General features: G+C 40.6%; 1 protein-coding gene across 13 annotated transcripts in view; it reads left to right on the top strand.

Moving 5' to 3' along the window:
- MCF2L (MCF.2 cell line derived transforming sequence like) overlaps positions 1–24,572 on the top strand; it is a 159,131-nt gene that overhangs the window by 67,418 nt on the left and 67,141 nt on the right. For 11 of the 13 annotated variants that reach the window (XR_007510194.1, XM_049834284.1, XM_049834285.1 and 8 more), the window contains one exon: positions 22,652–22,735. Coding sequence is in view for 12 of the 13 variants with exons in the window: in XM_049834284.1 (XP_049690241.1) it covers positions 22,652–22,735 (84 nt within the window). In the remaining variant the exon portion in view is untranslated. The other 2 variants (XM_049834289.1, XM_049834287.1) reach the window with 2 other exon arrangements.

Raw genomic sequence — 24,572 nt, forward strand, 5'->3', positions numbered from 1 at the left:
GTCAGTTTTTAAAGAGAGCTAGCATGGGAGATGAAGACTTCAAGATTATGCCTCTATCGTTTCACATTAGAGGGGCTTTACCTTTCCAGTACTGCATGTCATGGCTCGGTTTTTGAAACAGAAACTCAAAATATGTCCTTCTTGGGAGCCCAAAGCCACACAGCTCTTCTTCAACCCACTTTCAAACTCTCTAGCTTCTACCATCTAAACCTCTAGGACTCCAGTAATATGTTCAGACATTTTAACTGGACTGTGCACGTGGGGCATGGATAATGTTCTGCTATTGGTCTCTATATCATCTACCACAATGGCTATCAAAGATTGTTTAAGGACTTCAGGTGTAAGTACAGGTGGTGTCTACTACCTTCTTCAGTATAAACTTTTCTCCTTTTGGTTGATAACATTTGACCTTGGTTCCTTCTGTGATTTTTTTCTCGCTTCCAGCTATTGAAAATTATGTTCTTTGTCTGCAAGGTAAGTTGTAATAATAATTTTTGCAGATGTTTTCATGTGACTTTATAGAGTTATTTTAGGGATAGATTCCTTGAAGAAAAAAAAACAAGCTGATGAGATTTTTGTGTGTCTTCCTGTGTAATTAGAAGTTATTTCAAAGTTGAGAAGCAAAATTCTCTGATGTCAGTAAAATGAAAACATTTTATGCTACACTTTGCTTACAGAAATATGTGATTTTTTACTTGAATCAGATAAGATGTGACAGTCTCCAGATGCATGTGCTGAGTAGTGATAGAGTGCTAACTTAGTATTTCATGAGAAGATACTTCTTTTGACTGAATGAAGTATATACATTGCTTGTGATGAAATCTTGTAATGCTTCGCAGATGAAACAGTTTGTAGACACAACAGAATGCCCTATGGCAGAAAAGGCATCAGAGAAATAAAATATAGATTTAGTCATCTTTGAACTCAAGCAGCCAGACAAAATGTGTTATTTATGATAGCCTGAGGGGAGATTGCTATTTTTTTCTGAGTGTCACTTGAACTTGTAAGATTTATGTTGTCAAACAAAGGGACTAAAATTTTTTGCGGTTTCAGAGGGGAGCTGCTCTGGCTCAGGTGACTGGTTGTACAATGCTATTTAAGCATCATATGAGCCACCAAGGCTCAAAGACACAGAATGCTGCAAATGGAAGTTGAGTATGTGAGCCAAAAAGTGGGACCCTTGGAGTCCTCGCTTGGTCCTTTGGGTCCCTAGGTATCACTCACCACTTTGTGAGTACAATTTTCACAGTGCCCAGAAATATCCGTCTGGGAATGCCAGATTTGCCACCCTAAACTGCAGTGGCATCTTTAAGCGGGGAGATCCTCTGTTTACATCCCATGAGGTGTCCTGGTCTGGTTAGCATGCTCCAAGCATGAGTAATGTGCACCCGCAGTTCAGCACAAAACCAACCTCTGCTGCCATTTTCACTTAAGGTGTTGGAGGAGGTTTGATGGGATCAACATTTAATGTTAGAGCTTAAAAACTTAAGAGCTGTGCTAGTGGCCCCAAACAAAGCCTGTTTCCTTTCCAAAGAAAAGACTTGGGGTTTTGGCCCGGCTCTTGGAATTTATTTCTGTATTAAATTGTCTAAATACACCTCGGACTGTATGCAGAGAACTTCAGTTGTGTTGGAAAAATTTCTAATGAACCTTCAATTTTTGAGGTGTTAGGAGATTGTTTTGAGGATCATGCCCTTGGACTCAGGTACCAGCCTTCTCCCTGAAGGTGCCTAAGCTACTGTTTGGCAGTGAATCCAGTTCACTGCCTGAACAACTGGAATTTGTCTGGGGGTTTGAGGATAAAGCTCTTACAGTCACGGCAGTTATGGATCCTCCACCCAGTATTTTCCACTCTGGCATGCTTCTAGTATAAAAAAGAGAAAAGGTATTCCCAAGCCCATCTTATCAGATTGGTTTTCAGCCATTCGCCCACTTCCGGGTCACCTCATTTTAGCCCCTTCAGCGTTACCAAGTTAACCCAGCATACTTGTCGGGAACAAGGAGTCATAAACAGAATAATAACAACTGTTTACCACATTAGATTGCTTCCTTCTCTCAGCTACGAAAACTGATTATTATTACTGTTTACATTTAAACAATGAGAATGCTCTGTCCCCTCTCGCCCTGTCCCAGCACACGCCAACCTTGAACCATTGTGGTCCACAGGATTTTTATGGATGCTCTGCAACACAATTGTGGTAGTGCACTGCTGCCCTGAAGTCTCCTCTCCAAACAATGGGCTTGTTCGCTCTTGAATAGTTTAAATTTTTTAAAACAATTTCCCCTATGTGATGATGCTTATTTTAGGAAGGAAAAAACAGAGGTTGCTGTTGGTACCTGCAAACAGCATCAGAGCTTCAGAGACAGAAGACAGGTTTTAGAGCACAATACCAACAGTTAAGCAAGTGAGGGGAGGCAGTATGGTATAAAACAATAATATAACATAAGAACAGAGAAAATGTGACAAAATAGACTTTGGGTTACAGTTTGCCAAATTGTGGAGCACATGTATACCAATTAGCTCCTAATCTCTGCTGTTGCATGGGAGCCAGTAACTTCAGTGGAACTGCTCTGCAGATGGAAGTGGGCTCACGTGAGGTCTGAGTCCATTCCTCAGTGCTTAGGTTTCAGGAGAAACCTCAATTGCTGGTTTATAGCACCATCCTCGATCTGAAGACCTGCTTGCAAAAGGAGTATTTGCACAAGCTCTTTGTCAGCTAACTGCTGGTGGCTGCACCTGTGAATCTTTAAATGCCTGGGAATCCGCCCCAGCTGGGCTGGTTGAAGCTGAATACCAGTCAGCTGCCAGGAGGTGCCAGACGGATGCATGCTGCTTTTTTGGGCAAGCTGATGATAGAGCTGCAAGTCTTTTCCTTCCACTCAGGTACAGTGAGAGCTTTTTCCTTCTTGCCTGAAGAAGAAAACATGAAACAAGTTCAATGAAGTCATGGGTTTTTGTTGTTGATTTGGGGAGACTTAATATACTTACATGCTCTTGCTTATTTGTAGCTGAGCTACTGTTTCCTCCACTAGCTAATAAACTAGGCAGTTTAAAAAGAAGATGTGGATTGGTTTTTTTCTGCTCTAAGGAATTATATGCAACCAACAGTAGGGACTTGAACGTATCTTATATGTAAGCTGCACCAAATTTGTTTATAGTGCAGGAAAAGAAATTCCAATGAAGAAAAAAACCCTCATTGCTGCTGGAAAACATTTCCAGAATCTCAGGATGGAAAAAAATGGAATATTTGGGGGCCTCTTACACCTTACTTCCCCAAGTGCTCTGAAGAAGTCTGTATGAGATATTTCTTAAACAAAAATCCCATTTCTTGCCCTGAAGTTTCTCACCAAACTGTAGTGCAGCAAATAACTCCTTATTGGGGAGTGGGGATACTTTTAATGTTACTTTGCTGTTGTTCTCTTTGTTTGAGCAGTATCTTTGGTTCTTTGCTGATCCTTTGAATTGACTAGGTATCTGTATTTGTTATCCTTGGTATTGTGCGTTTGGTGTCCTGAAAAGGTGTATGTGTGTTCAGCATTGGCCAAGCTGCTGTAGCATGGGGATCAAAACAGCTGCAGTCACAGGATGTTCTGTGTTTGAGTAAGGTGAGATGGAGGCTTTTGGCAAAGAATATAATATCTGTTCTGTTAAAAAGACACTGTTAAATACTTCAAAGATTGGCTGCAGGATGAGACCTTAATTGGAGAGGTCTTATTTGCTGCCACCATAGTGCAGGGAACTACAAAGAGTGCTCTCACCTTTGATCCGTTTGCCCCATGCTTTTTTGCTTAGTGCAAATACAAGGGTAAGGGCTAACTTAAAATTATGTTGAACTAATCAGGTACGCACTTGTTAAGGCAGGAGCTGGTGGAAACTAAATGCACTTTTTTGCAGAGGCAACAAGAGGAAGAGAAGAAAGATTGGCTGGGGGTTGTGTCCGGGTTATCTCTTAGTCCTGTGAGATTCATGGGCATTAGTTCAGCTGCTGCATGTGTCAGAACAAGTGGCATTTGCTCTTTGGCCTTCGTTTCATCCTTCTTTACATCTTCATTCTTCTTATGGAAAGGAGAAGAAACACAAAACTGTTTCAAAAGTTTTTTGGGGTTGAGGTGTTAACCCAGAACTGCAAAAGGAGGGACTTGGCAAGTTTTGCTTTCTGTTAATTGCAAAATCCTAATTGGTGGAGGTGGATGTGATGGCTTGCCTAGTTTTTATAGATCTTTCCTCCTTGTTAGCTGAAGGTTTGCATAATTATATCTCTTGCTTGGCTGGTGCATCTATTTTTGGTACTGTTCATCTGCAAATAGGGTGAAGGTTTTTGAGGCGTGCTGAAAAATCCTGCCCTCTGAATTTAGAGGCTAATGCTAATAAACTGCTCTTGGCAGAGGAGTGGTTTTGTTGTTTGAATCCACAGCCCTGCCTGAGCTGTCACACCTAGGCCAAAAGTAAATACAGTAATAGGGCAAGTAGCAATATTTAATGTGGAAAATGAAGGTAGTGCTGCTGTTAAAAAGCTTGGTCTCCATACTGCTATCCTGAACAGGCCAGGAAGCATCCCAGGAAACTGGAAGAGAAGGAAAATGTCTGTTGCTTTAAGTTGATTAAAATCTCAGGGACTGGCTGTTTTTTCAATCAGGTAAGGGTATAGGTTTCCTGTTTGCTTCCCGGAGAGTGGAAACAGGACACAGTTACAGCTGCTCTGCTGCAGTTGTTTATGGATGTTACAACAGCTTCTTGCAGGGTTAGATTTTTTTTTTAAGAAGTGTTTTGTTAAAGGCATCACTACCTTTTTTTAATGCTACAGTAATGTTTTCTTAAAAATCCTGCATCTACAAAGTAAAAATGACAGGTGTGATTGTATGATGTGTGTTTCCACAGAGAGTAACCAATGTGAGCTTTGTCTTTTCTCCATTGACTAAATTTAACCAAGAATATCATACTGCTAAGCACAAGGGATAAGGTATTTTGTTCTCTTGTTGCAGTGAGACTTTCTTGGAAGCAAGTGAATTTCTGTTGAGAACTTGAAGCAGTTCTCCAGGTTGGCTCTCCAGAAGCAGCTAGTCTAAGTGCGTTTTCTGCTCTTTTTCTTTCTTATCAGTGGAAAATGAGCTTTGGTTACTCTTTGCTGATGTTAAGCCTCTTATTTTCTTGAGGAAACTGTGGAGCTTGTTGAAGCCCAGGAGGGTGAAAGGATTGGCAATGACAGAAATTGAGATACTATTTTGGTAACCCGTAAGTGGAGGGAATGGTGAGCTTTGAGGATTGCTCATCATGTTTGCTTGCATTTTTTCCCCACTTTTCCCATGTGGGGACTTGGTGGGTTGCACAACCAGAGGCAGCTTGCTGAAGCGTGCATGGGCCACAAAAATTCCAAATCGTGAGTCAAAATCAAAACTGGCTTGAAAAGTAAGAAGCTGTTAAGAAGACAGTGGCATTTTTATTCTATCATTTATGTGGGTTTGACCATTTTCAAGTGTAACCTCACAATAATGTGGGTCAGATTTATGCAGTGTAAGTTAAGACTTGAGGTTGATAGCCAGCTCTGAAGGATTTTGCCTATACTGGCCAATCTAAAATGACAGGTAACTGAGATGATCTAATAGCCAGATTTTTTTATTTAATTTGGAGATATGAATTATCTAGTACTGAAATATCATAGCTAACTTGTCCAAACCCACCCAAACTGATTATTTTAGAGACTTAATGGAATGCATGTTTTCTGTCTCTTAATTTTATCTGAGATCAAAAGCAGGTTTCTCTTCTCTCTGTCTTGTTTGCTCTTTCAGGATTTGGGGAATGATGTTTTCTGCAAATGTTCTTTTCCTTTCCTTCCTTTGTAATAAATAATTTTGCAGCCTTTTTCTGTGTTCATCACTGTTACAGCAGCATCTGATATTTTTGTTGGAACCAGTTCTCCCACAACTTTTGACCTGAAAGTTTTTCTGCTTCCTGAGTATCTTGTTAATCTGGAAAAAAAAGATTCTGTGTACTTTAAGAGTCATAAAAAGGGTTTCCTATTGCTGACAAAGTTTCAGTTTATATTTTGACTATAAATATAGCTGCAATTGTGACACAACACTCCTTTTGATGTAATGGTCTCTGTTGGTTTTGTTTGCTTTCTGGAGTAATGTTCTTATTAATATATATGTTTCAGAATAAAATAAAAAAAAACCAACCAAAATAAATCTGGTTTTCCTTTCCTGAGTTTAATTCCTGTGCTGCTTTCATCACGTGTTTCTGTTCTTGTTACTCACTGTTGGGTTCTTCTGCTGCTGCCACTAAACTCCACATCGATTTCCTTTTCTTATCTCCTCCACTTGCTCCTTTAACCCCATTGCTGCTATAAATATGGATCTCATCCTCCTGATTTTCCTGACTTTTAGTCCTGCCATCTATCTAACGTCAGTGGTGACTGGGTTTCCAGCTTTAATTACAGTTTTCAATTCTTCTCAGACTGCAGTCTCCCATCTCCTGAATTTTGAATAGCACTGCAGACAACTTCAGCACAGAGCCAGGAGTCCTCTTTTCCTCATGTCAGTGCAGTGTGAGTAGCCACATCTCACTGCAGGCACTGCTGCACGGAGTACTGCTGCTGTTTGTGAAGTTTCCTGAAAGTGGGAGGTGAAGGTGTGTCTAGTTGGTTAATATTGAAGGATAGCAGGGTTGAAACAAACAACGCTATATTTTGGTGCTCTTAGGTCATTATTAGATCTTGAGTGGTCCAGGAGAAACATATGTAACTGTGGGTTTTGGAGATTTCAAGGCTAGGAAGGAGGAAGGGAGGTGGAAGCCTGGAGGATGGATATTACATCTATCTGTTGTGCTAGTCTGAGAAATTAAATTATTTTTAAACTAGTGCTTGGTTTTCACCTGAATGGCTTGTTCCACTGTTTCCTCTGCTCTGGAGTCTGAAGGCAGAAGCCTGTTGAGAGGTGGTTGTCCACGTTACGTGTAACACAAAGGTACTCTGGAACAGGCAGTATTCATTAATACGAAAGTTTATACTTCCTCTCTGTCTTGACAATGAGAACAAGCACAGCCAACACGCTGTAGGTGGTTCTTTTTCTTCTTTTACACTCATGGGTTTGGCTTTTTTTTTTTTTCTTAAGGAAGTAGCCAGCTTGCTAAAATATCAGGTTCCTGTATCTTACTGAATGGGTGTAGGTGAGGGTGATACCTTTCTGAGAAGGGTGTAGCTCCTCTTTCACTTGGTTTTAATCTCTGAAGGAAGGCCATAAAACTTCCTCTCCCTCTCTTTGCATGTTTGGAAAGCACTCCTATGCCTGCTTTATCATTGCATAAAAGTTTGGATAACAAGAGTTACGTTTTCAGCATGCTGTGTTGCAGGTGACAGCAAACCCCTGTTACTAACACTCATATCTAATCAGCCAAGCATATTGCTGAGGACTCTTGCTGGCAAATGTTTGAGACTGGCAGGGTGCTGTTAAGTAAGAAATTAATATCAGTGTGTATACTTGTATATGGTATGTAGTAGGATTTCTAGCTGCTCTGAGAGTGTTCTTCCTAAAGCCGCGTTGTAGCACAAGAGCTAGAAATAAAATGCTGTGAATTGTGATCTTTGTCTGAGGACGACAAGTCAAGATACCGATCTAGGAGCATGCACCTCCACCGAGCTGGTTAGGTGACAGTCCTGGAAAGGAGGGAGTACGGGCTTAGAGCCGAGATGTAGATCCTGTTTCTGACATCGCAACAGATGCTGTTACCTGATCCAAGAGAGGTCAGTTACTCTGTCTCAACTTCCACGTGTGTGAAGTATTTACATGACTTGTGGGAGCAGTGTGAAGACTCATTCACTAATTTTGAACTCTCTTCAAAATCCAATATGCTAGTAATGACCTTCTAAAATACAGAACAGTTAAGTAGAACCTTTCTAAGGAGTGTTGTTTCTTTTAAATCTACCTTTAATGAAGAACATCTGATACTGCTTAGGAAACTCTTGTGTTTTGACATAGTACAAAATGTAATGGGCCCCAAAATGAAAAAGCAGCATTTAAAATAAATTACCTCAATTATATTCTTCAGGTCACATTTTAATGCCATGCACTGAATAGAGCTGCTTATATAGATGGTAGATTTATTACAATAGATCTGACTGGTTTGGGTTTATCGATAGTTCCTGCCCTGTGGCAGATGAGCGATGAGAACACAGATGTGGGGCACTTCAGAAAATAACCTCTGGTGTGGTCTGTGGGTGACCTGGGTTTGTTTGGGTTTGTTTTTATGGGATTGGTTGATGGCCAGGAGTGCTGAAGCAGAAATGGAGCTTTTCCCCATCTGCAAATGGGATTTCGTGAACAGATGTAACCATCAATCCAAGCTTTTTATCCTCACTGTCTTCTTTCCTTGACCCCTCTTGTTGGGAAAGGGCTCTTAGAACACCATGAAGAAAAACAATCCGTTTGTTTTCATATGGTGGTTACTGTCACTCCCACTCATTGGTTCACTCTTTGTATTAGTGAGTCTGGATGGCTGGTAACTAATCTCAAGTGTATTAATTAACAGGTAGTCTGTCACTGGACAATTACTTTAAAGGATTAAGTAAAGCAAGGTGGCTCAGCATTCATGTCTGAAAGATCATATGGAATACTTTGGTTGTAGTTGATTTCATCATCTGTTGCTTTATTTCCCATTGTCTTATTCATAAGATTTGTACATATTTCAACTTACAAAGTCCCATTAGTAGAATACATGTCCTTCTGGCAGTTCCTGCTGCTTTGGGTAGGCTCCTTCATAGAGAACAGGTGCTTGATGGGTTTACCACCAAGGAAAACACCCCAGTTTGGTTCCGCCAAAGACATGTGGGTGAGAATTCCCTCACAAATATGAAATGCTGGATGTGTTTCTGGGGAACTTTCTAACCGAAGGTACATTGGAAGAGGACATCTGCTCCTTGGGCAGTTAATTTCCCTGTGTGGAGTAGGGGTGGGTGGTAGAAAAAGATGATGATGATGGATTTACTAGATCATCATTTGTTAAAACTAGGGCTCTTAAAGGGAGGTTCTTGACAAGGCACACTTAGGATTAATTTTTTAATGCATTCTTACTCTGCTAATGTTTGAACAGTGCATGTGTTCACATTTAAAGCAAACAGCTTGCATCCAGGGCATGCCAGTGCTTTATGCAGAAAGACAAGAAGTGGTATCCAGCAACCAGTGAGCCCTTCGAAGGACGACCTCTGAGCTTGCTGACAGGCGCAGTTGCTCTGCATGTAATTTGAAGAAAGGTATTCTGTCCCCGGTGGCTTGGCTTTGACTGAAAGATGGAGTTTTGCGCTTTCATTTTGCACTGAAGACGGGCTCACAGATAAATAGGTCACTGTCTGCGGAACTATATTGCACTAAATCGATTAGAAGCAACATGACCTTAAGCCTGATCTCCTTGCTCTACAAAGATATTGCTGAATTGTGGCTGCTTCTGAAGAAAAGCACAGGTGTGTCTAGTTTTTCAAATTTTCTTAGTTACTTGATTGCTGGTCAGGCAGGAACTCTGTCAGATAACATTATCATACTGAGGGAAATGGGATGTGTTTTAGTACAAAGGGCAGAAGTTGTACTCTTTTTGTGTACATTCATACATAAATGTAGTTTACTATTATGGGTGTATGTGTTCTGTCCTTGCATAAATTTGCAGTGTATCCTTTTATTTGTGGATATATTTCTCAGTACATCAGATGTATCCACTCTTCCTTTATTTTACACACAAGGTACTTTGTTCAGGATTCACTCACACAGTGATTATGGCGATCAGAACCGCTGCTAAAGCTTACAAGGAGAATTTGCTGTTCCAGAGAGCCATCCTGCTGTTTCTGAATTACATTGGGTTTTAATTTTCAATTAATTGCTTTTTATGTAAATATCAGATACACAATTTCTCCTGATCCCTATCTGAGGTAGGGAAAAAGCATAGTTTCTTTCGCAGGATACAATTTGGCATCCCCTAGTTGTTAGTATAGGAGGGTTAATCTAAAATGCATTATTTCTTAAATTCCTTCAGTCAGAGCTTTCTATAGGAATGTTGTTTCTGTTAAGATATAATGAAATAGGGGACATATTATTTGCTGTTAATAGTGCAGCTACAGTCCATTGCAAAACTGAAAGCGTGTTTTGTGGAATAGGGACAAGCAAAAATTGCTTCCTTATTCTAGTGCTTGAATTCACATTTCCAGTTCTGTTCTCTGCTTTTGGTATGCGTGACTATTGCAGGGGAGGGCCAGAGAAAGAGCACTGAGTCTGTGCGCTGGTGTCTGACTTTCCAGTGTTGTTGCTTTTGAAATCTCAAATTTAAATGAAACAGGTATGTAAAGGGTGGATCTTCTTACTAATCTTTAATTAGTATTACTAATTAAATTATGAACATGTGAGTCCGAGTGCTCTGCTTCTCTGTAGTGCTTCATGCTACTAGGGGTAAAACCAAAGGGCATGCTGCTTAGGAGGAATGAATGAAAAATTTAAGAAAGGTGAGGCTAGCCAGATGGAAAAGGTGGAGGGATTAATCAGTCTGCATAACTTTTGGTCTTTATGTGCATCCTTGTTTGTGCTGAGAGGGGAGGGGTGGGTTTAGGAAATGGCTGACGATTGTACAAGAGAGTGAATATCTGTTTTAAACTGCAGAACCAGGGAGTGTTTTGTGTCAAATCATGGTGATGCATATGTAGCCATGCCAGGACTCTCTGTGTAAGTTGCCAAGTTTAAAATAGGGGGGGTTAATTTGTATTTGATTATTGAGAAATAAGTGAGCGGGGCTGCTTTTGTTAGCAACTGCCAAGGCTTGATTTGTCATCTGTTGACTGCCACCGCTTCTTGTGGGCATGTTCAGTGTGCCAGAGATAGCTCCTTCTGGGAAAACTGTTGAAAGATTCTGTGTTCAAAGTGGGCAGGAGGGTTGTCCCTTTCCCCGGCACTGTTCTTACCCTGTACAGCACTCAGAGAAGGAATTTTTTGTTCCTACAGTCAGCAGAGGAGAGAAAATTAAAGTGAAGGAGAGGTCTCAGATGCCTATCTTTCCATTCTCAACCCTATGAAAATTTCCAAGGAAAACAATGTCATCTTGGGGAATTCCTTTGTTAGTCGATGGCTGGGAGTGAGGGTAAGGAGATGGCAAAAAGGATGGACAAACTGAAGAGAGAGGAGGGGTTTGAGATATAGGCACAGGACTCGAGTCTCTCTTCTGCTTCAAGAATGTGCAGGGAGTTGTGTGCAGCGCTGGTTCTGGTTTTCAGTGCCCAAATGGGGATGAAAGTACCTCCTGTCTCGTAAGTACATCGCAAGACTAAAATGTTTCAGACACAATTGGAGTGTTTCTGTAGCGGAGAGTGGAGCTGGCGCTGCCTGGCTGTGGCTCCCCAGGAGTTTGCAGGCTCTCTCCAAGAGGAAGGATCTTGTTGAGGTTCTCCTAGTTTTCTGTATGTAGGGGAAATGTGGAAAGAGGACGACTGGTGCCCTAGCAGCGGTCTTCTGTGTGTGAATGTAATTGAGGGGAGTGTTCTTAAAATCTGGCTTTGTCAGCCTTATTTGCAATGAAGGTGGACTCCCTTCAGCCACTGGAGCCAGGCGCAGCACTTGGGAGTCGCATGTTGGGGAATGAATGGTGCAGCACGTGAATCACCATAATTTTCTCCCTCTTGGTGTTAAGAACATGCCAAAGCTTTGTCTGAAAGGAGGAAAGCAAGGCAAGTCAGTACCGTGCTTGTTTGCCTATGAGACAGGTATGATGTGATCTTCTCAGAGCTGTAGTACTGCAGCAGGAAGGGATCTGCTACTAAGTGATAGTTTTGCATCCTGCAGAGCTATTAGTTGTGGACACGGGACCCTTATGGAGGGTTGCGAACAGTTCTTATGAAACAAATTATTAGCTGGATTTTTTTAGAAAGCAGAACTACTTCATCGTGACTCTGGGATATTTCCTCTTTCCTTTGGAAAAGCTATTTCCTTAGTTTTCTTTTTTTGTTTTAATTTTGTTTTCCAGAAAATAGATAGGCTTTGTAATACGTGGTTGCAGACAGATTTTATTAGCCTGAGATTCACCAAGTGTATCAACATAACTAGATTTTACCCTATTCTGTATTCATTTTTAAAATCAATATACCGAATTTAGTACAGAATTTAGTTTGTATGTGTTTATTTGTTGTAAGGCCATAGTATCTGTGTTGGAAACTTCTCTTTTATTTCCAGGCTTGTGAGGTGGGCTTCAGGACTTCTCACTGGGAAATTCCTTTGGCATTACAGCAAAACTTAGGCTAGAAGGGACCCCCAGATGCTGCCTGGTCCTGCCTCTTGCTCCAAGCAAGATTAACTTTAAAGTTAAAGCAGGTTTCTCAGAAACTTGTCCATCTGAATTTTGTATATCTCCGAGGGTGGAGATCACTCAGCCTTGCTGGGCAGCCTGTTCCAGTGCTTGGCTCTTCTCATGGTGAATTTTTCTCTTGCATTCAGCTGGAATTTCCCATACTGCAGCATCTGGCTGTTGCCTCTCATGTCTTTGCTGTGCAAAGTTGCAGTAAAGACATTCACTCCTTTCTAATAAGTATTAGTGTCCTTTAAAAACTTAACACTCCAAACATCTATAGAGCAGCTTAGTGGTGTCATTGAAACCTGGTACTTGCTGAGACCTAGGGACAGGTTTTTAAAAGTAACTCCCTGTCTTAAAAGCATTGATGTGACCTTTTTTTGTTGTTCATTTGGCTTTTTGTTTGTTTATTTTAACCTGCCTTCAGTCCCAAAGGAGCAGACTGTCTAGTAAGGTCAAATGAAACTTCAGATGAGAATACCCACCACCAGGGAAGTTCATGGTCAAAGTTTGCTCTTTAGCTTCTTCACTGCACGTGATATGTGAGAGATTCTGCATCTCATTACTGTGTTACCTTGAAACGAAGGGAGCCTTATATGTTTGTTTCCTCAAATGCTTTTATAGCTGCTGTGTCTCAGGCACTTCTCTAAGTATCAGATATTCAGAACTTTTTTTCATTTACATGGCTTTTCTCTTCAAAATGCAGCACTACTGCATTTCTGTTTTGTACAGAAGACACAAAGCCTTTGAAGATGGAGGAGCAATCACAGTGCTTTCTAAAGACCCTGGCTTTTATAAACCTTCATTACACAGAGCCTGTGGAATTGTAGCAAACAAAGTTCAGCTCCACTGCACTTAGTCTTGTTTTCTGGTTTTTATGCTCAGTTAGATGAGAGAAATTGTAGAGGTCATCTAATTCAGAATAAGTGATGTATCTATTCACTTCTCAGTTTGAACATGACAGGGTTGTGTTGGTTTTAAGTTCTAAGCAAGGATTTTGTGTTTCATTTCAGACAATTTATGGACCGTGGCTTCTCGTAACAAACAGCAAGTTGTAACTTTTAAAATATGCATCTACTTTGTACTTGGCACACACAAAATAGGGGATTTCTTTTGTTCCAGAAAGCTTAAGTATTTTCCCTGTATGCCCAAAAGGGCAGATTTTAAAGAGAAAGCCGTCAATCTTTGGACTTAAAGTCTACCAAAACCACCTCTCGAAATAGAAGTAACATCAGTTGGACTGTTGCACTTATGGAAACAGAATCTAATGGGTTTTTTTGCTGGTGGGACACTGAAATAAATCCAATAAATTATATCTTCTTTGATTTGTTTTGCACAGTCAGTTTCCATCAAAAATAACTTTTTGCTTACAAGGCCAGAGCTTTATTTAGCAGAACTTGATTAGTCATTACAGTCATGTGCCAAATGTTCAGATTGGATAATGAATGGATGCTTAATTTGAGACCTAAAAGGGGTGAAAATGGGGGTCTGTAAAGCAAAGGAGGGGAGGCTCCTGCCAAACGTCTAGCATCCTGCCTGCAAAATGCTGGATGTGAGCAGCAGACCTGACTGTGTTGCATTAAAGGACTCTTTAGCTGCCCGGGAGAGATGCTGAACCATGTCCTGCCTCTGTATTACCTGAAGCAGCTAATACTAGCAGTGCTGTAGAGAGCCATGTGATGGGTTTCATCTTTTTAATGGTATTGGGCAGTAAGCCACAGTACTTCAAGAGCTGCTTCATTAACAACTCTGTTGTCTGTGTGGTAAGGGGGGGCAGCCCTTGGTTATGAACTCGGCAGTCTCTTCTTTCTAAGTCATCTGTAGTCAAGAGTCCCAAGAACTGGGAAGTTTACAAACAGCTGCAAGTAAATGTGTCTTAGCTGAAAACTAGTACTCAGCTTCATCTAAGCCACTTAGTGAACACTTAGCTCTTCCTCCTCTCTCACACCCATGAAGTGCTTCACATCCTCTTTCAAAACATTATTTTATAGATGTACAGTTCTATGGAATAGTGTGCTTGTGTCAAAGTACCTTAAAATACATTGTTCTCTAGAAGTGATTCTAGCTATTCTCTGCATTGTTGAAATGATAAAATTCAAGAAAGACTTTCTACTGGGGCCTGCAGTGTCAGGACAAGTAGCACTGGTTTTAAAGTGAAAGAGGGTAGGTTTAGATTGGACATAAGGAAGAATTTTTTTTGCGATGAAGGTGGTGAGGCAGTGGAACAGGTTGCCCAGAGAGGCTGTGGCTGCCCCATCCCTGGCAGTGTTCAAGGCCAGGTTGGATGGGGCTTGGAGCAACCCGGTCTGGTGGAAGATGTCCCTGCCCATGGCAGAGGGGTTGGAACTAGGTGGTCTTTGAAGGTCCCTTCCAACCCAAAAACCTTCTGTGACAACCTCGCAGTTGTTAGCACTGGAGCCTAATGCTATGATTAACATCAAGTCCTGTTTCCAGTGTTTCAAGCACTGTGCTGTGCAGGCTCATACTGTAGCTGTGCGTATTGGTAATCCTCCTCGAGTAAAGGAAGTATAATTTCTCTCCAGAATAGATGTGTTCAATAAGCAATTAGATTTTACCACTTTGCTGTTTTATAAAAATGATTTTAATTTTTAGATCAAGTTGTTTAAAATCCTATCTTGCTTCCAAAATACCACACAAAAATAGCGTTCCGTTTAGTGGAATTGCCAAGTACTCATGCAGCTGGTCCTGTGCGTGTTGACTTTTCAGTCAAAGCTTTAGGGCCTGCTTTGAGATACATGTTTTTCTGCAGAGGGAGGGTTGAAAGCAGGTGGCTTCAGTGGAGAAGAATCTTTGGTTTGTTTGCCTGAAAAGGATGTCCACTTTAGAATTCATGATTAAGCATCATCAGTTTTTAAGTCACACTGAAGATGAGTCCTATAATTTGCAAATAGTTCTACTCAGAGTTGATCTTTCTATTTTCTGTTTTTGTAAGACTTCCCTTTCTGCAACGCTTTAGTACTTAGAATGCAAAATTCCCATAATAATTTTCTCAGAGCATTAAATCTTATTAAATGCAGTTGGCAAAATCTAACACTTTTGTTACTCTGTGGAGGCTTGCTTGCTAAAGTACCGAGTGAGACACATCTGGGTCAATCGCTGCCTTATCACTGGCGTGCTTGCTAGGAGAATATTGTCTGCTGCTCAGGCTGTATCTAATATTTCTCTGCTTAAAAAAAAGAAAATTTTTAAAAAATCTTTGCTTTTTGCAAAATCTGCTTCTTCTTGGTGACCAACTTCAGAAATAGTTTTTTACTACACACCCAGCATGATTTGCAGTATTAAGGAGTTAATGATGCTGCAGTTTTGGTAATATTTGTTAACCCTGTTTTGGTTCCTAGCAGTCTGAAACTGTCCTGCAAGAACAGAAAACAGTTTGCCAGCAGGCAAATAGAATTGCTTTGGCTTTCTTCAGGATATCCTGGAAAGAGAATGAGAGGACTATTATTGTTGCAATAGCAGTAGCATGCCCATATGCACCAGGTGAATTTTTGCTTTTAGATGGTAAGTCCACATGACGGTGTTGCTGCCCTTTATCTCCAAGTCCTCTTTGCAGCTGACAAAAACTTATGCTATAAGACAGCTGTGTGGCATGATTCAAAGTTCTCCTTCCTTCTCAGTTTGGGAAGGGAGTAATTATCATGATGCTTGAAATAGCACAAAGAACATCTCTTTCTCACCGAAACAGATTAGGTGCACTTTAACACTGTGTGGAGCAAAAGTGTGGCAAAACAGATTAGATGCTATAACTGGTAACACTTTCGGATTTCTTGCAACAGTTGCAACATCCTCCCCCACTTTTTTTCTGTTTTCACATAACTCCTAATATGATTTGTCTTGGTGTAGATTTTCTTCAAGAAATACTAGGTCTTGCGTTGATCCCTAGATTGCCTTCCTAATTACTACATAGTTTTCTTCTAGTTACAGAACAGCTAATACTTGATTACTCTTGTAAGCCATATTCAAACTTAATGCTGAACCCTGAGAAGCTGTGGGACTACAGAGTATGTGTGTCAAGAAGGTGTGACTGATGAAGCAGAAGAGGAAGATGATGTAGGTTTTGGTGCTCCTAGTACCCTGTGAGTACAGCTACTCTACAGGGAAGTGAGAGGATTATATTTCCTCTGACGTTTGTGCTTTGAGGTGATATTTAGGCAAACTAAGTCTGAACTTTATTGCCTTTTGCAAAAGTGGAAGCGGAAGAAGGAAGAGAGCAAAGACAAATACATCCTTTGACATGTGTGGTAAGTGGACAAACAAAAAAATTTTTGAGGAGTTTGAAAGAAACAAAAATCTTGGTTGTCTGTCAAAGTATGCTTTTGAGCAGCTATTTCATAGTTTGAGTCAAGAAAATGGGGACTGTTATACTTCTTGTCATCTTGTGCCAGCCCAGCAGCACTGCATTTGCTGTACACCTCAAAAGTTTTTTTTAAAAGAAGGATCAGTGATTAATCTCCCTATATGAAACCAAACCATCATCCTTGTAGTTTTGTTGATAGTCCTGTGCCAAAGCTCCAAGTCTGTGATCTCAAAGAAGAAAAGATGGACTTTTTTTTTTTTCTTCTCTTTAATTGTGATTACAGGAAGCAGGAAATACTTGGACAAAGCAGGTGGTTCAGGAGGCATCTATATAATACAAACTTTTTTTGGTTTTCTGTTTCACACATGACAAGTTCCCATCCCTTGTATTTAAATAATGGAATTGCAGCATTTTGGGATTAATTTATGTCTCTTCTAAGTAGTTGCAGTGTTCTTCAGGTATGATTAAATGAGCAGAGTTATCAAGTTTCATTTCAATGGAATCATTTCAATATTACCAAAACTTAATGGATTTTGAAAAGTGCTGCAGAAATATCATGGACTCTGTGAAGGATCTGAATGGTCAGAGCTTCTGATGCATGAGTCATTGAAAACACCACTCAATAAATGCCTCTGTTCACTGTGCATGGTCTTATAGAGGGAGCATCACTCCTAAGATTTTAGATTTTCTTTGGCAGTACCACTTCCAAGTCTTGTCTCAGCTAGCTCCTTACTTAACCTTGAAAATGTATGGGTTTCCAGCCTAGCCTATAGTAGCAATGGGCTACATAGGCCTGCTGTTCTGTGCATATTGTGGCAGTAGGCTATGCAGTCCTAGAAAATGAACTGATGTTAGTAATGCCGCAGAAGAACTACTTACATAAAGCATGATTCACTGAAAAGAAAAAGTATCTCAAATTGAACATCTCTTTTATGCACCAGGGCTCTTGAAAGGAAACTGTCTTTTCTGACTAGGAGAGGAAATGGGAGATGTGGCTTGGCTGTAGGCTGTTAAGCTTTTACAAGTAAAATTCCTACATACCTGTATCATTCAAAATATTTTTTGGACACCCAGTGCCATACGAAGCTGTTTGGAGCACTAGGTTGCTTTATTTCTATTTGTGCTAGCAATTGGCATGCTGGTAGAGATGAAAAATCTGTGTTTCCTGCTTGCTTGGGATATTTTAGCTCACCAGAAATGAACAAGTTGAGAGAGCACTGTTCTACCCAGGTGATAATTTCCTTCCTAACTAGACTTCAGCAAAGCTCTGCCTTTTGTATGAAAATTCCAGAAGTTTAATCACTCACTTTTCCTGGCCCCTTGTTTTGATTACACTGCAGTCAAATAAAATAGAAATGAACTCTTCCTGAAGATATTTTGAACCCGTGAGGTTTTAATACTCAGTTTACCAATGTGTGCATGAACTCATGTCATCAGCTCAGCGTGGCTACAAATAGCATGTGGACTCGAGGAGCTTGGTCTGCAGCTGTTGTGCCGGAGCACACCTAGCACAGAGCTCGCAGGCATCATCTCTATTCAGTGGCGATTTTTAAAATTCAGTCTTAGAGCTGGAGAGCTCTGTTGGTGTCTTGACTAGCTCATTAGTTTCACATGGCTTAGTGCGGAAGAGGGCTATCTTCGCCAGCTCTGCTGCTCTGGCCCTTCCTCCTTTGGGGGCTACACAAAGGAGCTGACTGTTAGTGATGGTGGTGGTGGGGGGTGAAGATAAAGAGGGAAGAATGAGGAAATGAAAGGTTTGCCTTCAGGCTGAGAGAGATGAAGGGACTGCTCTAAAAGTCATTATCGTACATTTATAATTACCAGATGGGAGGGTGCTTTAATGAAGAGATTTTTCAAATGAAGACCCCCTTCATAAAAGGCATTCAACTCTTGAGTAGTTAGGCTGTTCCAGAGGAGAAGCAAAACAAAACTGGTCAGGAAAGACATTATTTCTTCCATTTAAGGCATGAATTGCATAGAGAAGATGTAGACACATTTTCAGGAAAATCTTGCTGACTCAGCAAGAAAGAGGAGGAGGAAAATGTATTTGTAGTTTGCTTTATGGTGTGCTACTGGGATCTGTGCTGAAAGGCATAATTGTGTCCATATGTGTACAAACAGGTTGGCTTTCAAGTTGGTATAAAGTAATGGCCATAGAGTTTCGTGCAGACCTACTCAAAGGGTGGTGTAATTCCAGCTGGCTCAGTGGGAATTGGATTAACCATTAAATAAACCCATTACAAGAGGCTCCTGAGTCATGCCTGGAGACTTCCTTCCACGTAACGTAGGTACAGTCTGTTCAGACTCCCCTCCAGTGTTGTCTTCTGTGAAAGTGGTTTTGCTTCTGCATGTCAGGCGAACTCTGAATGATGAAGAGTTTCATTTTCATTGGAAAAGAAAGAGGAGCCTTTTACCAATGAATGAAAATCTTGACTTGAGTGACATTGATCGTTTTCTCAGATCCGGGTTTCTTCAGGGCTTACTGGCACCAGGTAATTCAAGCACAAGTTATCTTTGTGCTTCAACCTGTCATCCTGCTTCATTTGAAATGCAGTCAGGTGCCTTTGGTGGGATGGGGTTGGGCCCCTCTAAGCCATCATAGAGGCAGGACTTATCAAAGCAAGATTTAAAATTGAATTAGAAGATGATATATCCATAAGATTGTGGTTCACATTTTTAGAGAGAAAGGCTTTTTTAAGTAAGAACTGATTCCTTATGTTAGTAAGATGACACTTCTGTCGTCTCTTGCATTTGTACTTTAAATGCTAGATAATGTGGGTTTTTTTAAAGAACCTCCAGTTGTTGGCTTAGAAAAAAATCTTTGTGCGTTCCCAGTTATTACATGTGTTCAGTTTTAAATAATAATAAAAAAGCAGTAATAACTTCACAGAACCTTATTTTACTGTTTATTAGCACCTACAATACCAGGTGCAACTATAAATCCCAAGGACTTTCTTTTAAGCAAGCTACTTTGGAAAACTCTTTAAATGAGCCCTTCAAGAAGGACTGGATGTTCTAGCATGTTTGGATATAAGCATCTTTTTTCAGCTATGGATGTTGGATACAGTAAAACAGACAAACTCTTAGGTCTCTGTTTTGAAAATGCTATGTAAAGCAGTTAAGATAGAACAGGGAAAATCATGGGCTGTGTCAGTCTTAATCCATGTAAGTGGAAGTAGAGTTCGAGCCTATAAAAATTCCTTAGAAAACAGTGAACAGATTTTCAATAATTCTGTATTTTAATGTGCACTTAATTAGCTCACTAAAAAGGAAGTTGTCCCTAAAGAATGTACCAGCTGGCAGGTTCTCTATTTAAAGAATATTTCCAAGAAATTATTTTCCACAAAGTCCAGGAGCATAAGGAGCCTGTGCCCTTCGCAGTCTATTTAGCATGTGTGCATTTTGTTACCTTACCCTGTTAAGGAAATAGCATATTCAAGTAGTGATGGACAACCTTAAATTGAAATAAGATTAAATCCCAAACAAACTGTGATGAATTCTCTTTTCTAAATGTTGCTAAATGGGATGCTAAATATGAAGGAAATGATGCAGAGTGATGAGTTTTTACAATTGCATCTTCTCTGAAAGGAAACAGGGTACTGGAGAGGGATTTCTGGCTAAATCTCTGAGCACTGATACAGGGTTCAAGCACATCCAGTCAAGCTGCTGGATATGAACTGTTCAGCAGTTCCAAGAGTTGCGTTTTCTTGCTTTGGTTTTTTTACTGCTATTTGTTATCTCAGTTGTTTTAACTTATTGAAAAATCAGCTTTGATCTCAATGCGTATTCTGCTTCCAGAAGTGCGTCATGAAACCAGACCAGCAAGAGCAAGATGAGATGTGCTTTGGTGGAGGAGAGAGCAGCAGGAAGGGCTTCTGGAGGTTTTCTGTCTGTAAACAGACACGGTGTGCTGCTCCTCCAGTTGCAAACAGACTGGCTCTTAAATTTGAGTTAAAACCAGGTGGAGGAAAATACTGTCTTTTCAATGAAACAGTATTTGACAACAGGGTTGTGGGGCTATCCTGTGCTGGTTGCAAAAGCTGCTGGTCCTAGCAGAGGGAACACTGGGGCAATCAAATCTAGACTTGGGTCTTCGTATGGCACAAGTCAGGACCGCAATGGGATTGATCACACGGATACAAGACGAAATGGTGATCCTTACATATCTGGGAAACATAGTTTCCCTGCCTTACGAATGTCTTGCCTGCTTGAATGTTCCGTGTCACATATTCACTTAGGTATGCAAAACATCCCTATTTTATTACATGCTTATTATTTCTGCCTGTGACTGTAGGCAGGATGGCATATTACAAAATAATTACATTCTTTTCCCTTTACCCATCTCTCACCAAAAAATTAAGCACTGACCCTGTAATAGTTTATATTCAAGTAAATGGGTCCACCTGCAGGCATTGGTTTGCAGAATCAGGGGTATTTACTTCAGTTTCTTAAACACTGCTGCAGGAGGGCTTCTTACATTAAAAAGCACTGACAGCAAAACTAAAATCTAAAATCCTTTTTCCTTTAGAAGGGCAGGGTCCCCTCTTCTGGAAATGACTTGGTCATCTGAGATTGGACTTTTGAAGGATCTGTGTTCAGTTTTCTCTTAAAACCATTAAGATGATGACATAACTGAAGGTCTGGATGAAATATGACTTAGCAGTTAAACGTACCCACTTATGGATTTGACAGCATGGAATGCAGAGGTCTTCTGATCAAGGAGCAATTCACCGGATGCAGAAAAATAACTCTGATCAGTGTGTGACCTTGGAAGTGGTCATGGGTCTTCCTCTACCCGACTGGCCAAAAGAGAACAGAGAAGTTCTGTTTCCCAGTATAAGTTGTTGCTTATCTGGAAGAAGTAACTGAAATTGGGGGTTTTTGCTGTTCTCAAATAATTGCAGTTCTCAGAATTTTACATACATGAGAATCGCTTCTAAAAGTGAGTGGCTCTCCACTCCAGATCTAGCATTTGAAAGTTCTCAGTAATAGCAAGTCCCTTCCTTGAGGGCCAGAGCTCTACTTCTGTTTGATCAGCTTGTCCTTCAAGGCAGATGACACTTATCCTTACATGGCTTTTGGATTTTTTACTTACTTTTCCTGTGCATATTCACAGTTCTGAGTGTCAGATTTGAGTCTATCTTAATGGCATTTCAATGTACATTAGAAAACAAGACTTCTTTTATACAATGTCAGATTAAAGGAAATGTTCAAAACCAAATAATGAAAATGCTAGGTTATCCCTTCGCTACTTTTCAATGAGGCTAACAATATAGAATAATTAATTTTTAGGAATTGCAAGAGTAAAACTTTGTTTCCTTGTAAAAAAAATGAGATCATAGTTTAATGAATGAGGCAACTCTGTCATGCAATCTTTATTGAGGTCAGCAAAACTTAGGTTTCTGCTTGATCTCTAGAAATGTGCTGTGGGAAACACTTCTGCTCAAACACTGTGGCAGAAAACAAAGACTCGGGAAAACAGTGTGTTTGTCATCAAGCTGAAGTGGAAGGGCTGAGATAAAAGATTAAGCAATGCTTTTCCAGTTGAGGTACGAATGCGTGTGTTAAATGTGAGGATGTACTTTCAAGCCTGTTCTACCTACCTTATTGAACACTGTTGCCTGGTGGTATTTGAACACTAGACAACAGGCTAGAGGGATCCTAAGTTTCCCTTTTTCATGTGAGTTGAGAAGATTTTAATAAAAAATGAATTTGATATGTAAAAACCCCACTGTTTAACATCATTCCTGAGGAATATTAGATCTATAGTGTTTGGATCAGTGTCATCCTGTACCGCTTCTGAGCATCAGCAAATCCACATTTCTTTACTCTTTTATCAGTATGCTGTTCAAAGAAAAGTTTGCCTTTGGCAAACACTTAAAACACTGCAGACATTTTCATGTATTTTTCAAAACTTGGACGGTTTTCTGAGTGTTTGTGTTCTAGGGATGACTTTTTTTGATGTCTGCTGTGAAATTTTACATAAAATGACTCTGCAATGCAAATTTTTTTTTTTTCTTCCACAGATGAAATCATGCATCAGGATATCATTCCCCTCTATGCTGCAGATATTCAGGACCAGTTAAAGAAACAATTTGCTTACCTGTCAGGTAAGATTGTGGTGTTCCCTCTTACAGACATTGCTTAGATGTATGGTTCGGCCTGTTGTGTTTTCACAGTTTCTGAGGTCTCATATAGGAGAAATTCATATTTTATGAGCAACTCAAAATACAGACTATCAAGACTTGTTATTTAAGGATTTACAAAAAGAAGATTTATTTTTTTAAAAAAAGCATAATAGAAATTTTAAATTATAGTTAATCTTCCAGGATCCAGGTTAGTGGGATGGAATTGAGGGTAGGATAAAAGAATTAATGGGTCAAAATAAATAAGTGCTGGTGAGCCTGGTAGAGGAACACGTAGTCTCCTGTAGTCAGTGCTAAGGGAGCTGTGGGTACTCGCCCTGTGCTCCCCAGTGCTTGCAGCTAGGACAGGGCTCAAAGGCTGCTCTAGAGCTCTCTGAGCTAACGCAGCCCTCACTGAGAAGAACTGGAGAGTGCAGCGTGGATGCGCTGGTGGTTGCTGTGGTCTTGCAGTCCTCAGCCCACACCCTCAGCTGCCACTGGCTCTGCTCTCTGGTGTGATACTGAAGCCCAGCCTGACACCTTGGTCTTGACCAAAGTGGTGGAGCGAGCACCATGGTAGTACGTTCCCCCACAGCCTCAGTGCTGGACTCAGGCATGTGTAGCATCAAATTCTGGACAGGGTTTTTGGCTTGGTATCACTGCGTGCCTTCTGCAAAGGAACGTGCTTTTAGGTGTAAAGCTGTCTGTAAAAGCAGCACAGCCATGTTCACACAACGCAGAGTGTCTTTGCCCCTGGATAACCTGTGCCAGGTAGGTGATGCAGGCCTGTGTTTGTGCCATGCAAGGGTTGGTTGCTGAGCTTGGTTCATCTTGATGCTGGGACCACAGCAGGCTGTTATTGGGTAAAGGAAGGTAGTGCCTTTGCTCACTGATCAGGCTGTGTGGCAGGTGTCTGATAAGCTGCTGAGTTTGTTTTCCTGCCTGTAAAGCTCTTGCAGGTGTGCAGCAGCAAACTGGAGTTTGTGCCCTGCCTGTCCTCCAATACATAGAGAGCATCAGTGGCTTTGCAGAGCTGCCCTGCCTCCTTCAGCATAAAGGAGATTTAGCTCTCTGGGCTGAAGCTGCGATTTATGACTGTTCCCTCTTCCTTTGAATCCCTCCCTACATCAGATCAAGAGACACAGAGGGATGAAGCAATGTACTGCTTTGCTTGGCAAGAGCTCATTGAATCTTGTTTTACTCATAATTAACCATTAATTAAGATTTATTCTTGCCACACAAGCTAAACTAAGTGTGAGTCTGTGGTAGTGACTGTGTTTTCTATGGGGGGGTGGTGGTAGCACTTGGAAATAAGATTATTTTGTTCATGAAGTTGGCTGTTCATGCTCTATTTGAGATGATGGTGTTTAGCTACAATTCTTTTCTGGCAGGTTTTTTTTTTGACTTTCCAAGCTCTTCATTCTTATCCAGGGGCAGAAAATGGCTCATAATAGTGTTATGCAAGAATCAGCCTACCTAGGAAACTGTAAGTAGGGTTTACATTTTGCCCCTCTGAAGTGAGGGGGGAAAACTGTTGACTACAGTAGATGAATAAAATCTCATCGAGTCCAATGGCAGATTGTTCACGTCTTAAGATTGTTGAGTTTGCATAGCCACAAGAGTCTTCAACACTCATTACATCCACTGTGCAATGGAGCTTAGTAAGAGCAGCCGTTCCTCATTCTATTTTCTTCTATTTATTCATGCTCATGTCTATTAGAAGTCTGTTTTGTTTGCCTGAAATAGTAGGACAGCTGCATTACTGCGGACTGTGACTATATCCTCTGTTGTATTTTATTATTCTTGGGCAATTTGACTGTTA

The sequence above is a fragment of the Accipiter gentilis genome, chromosome 31 (assembly GCF_929443795.1).
Source record: "Accipiter gentilis chromosome 31, bAccGen1.1, whole genome shotgun sequence".
NCBI classification, from domain to species: Eukaryota; Metazoa; Chordata; class Aves; order Accipitriformes; family Accipitridae; genus Astur; species Astur gentilis.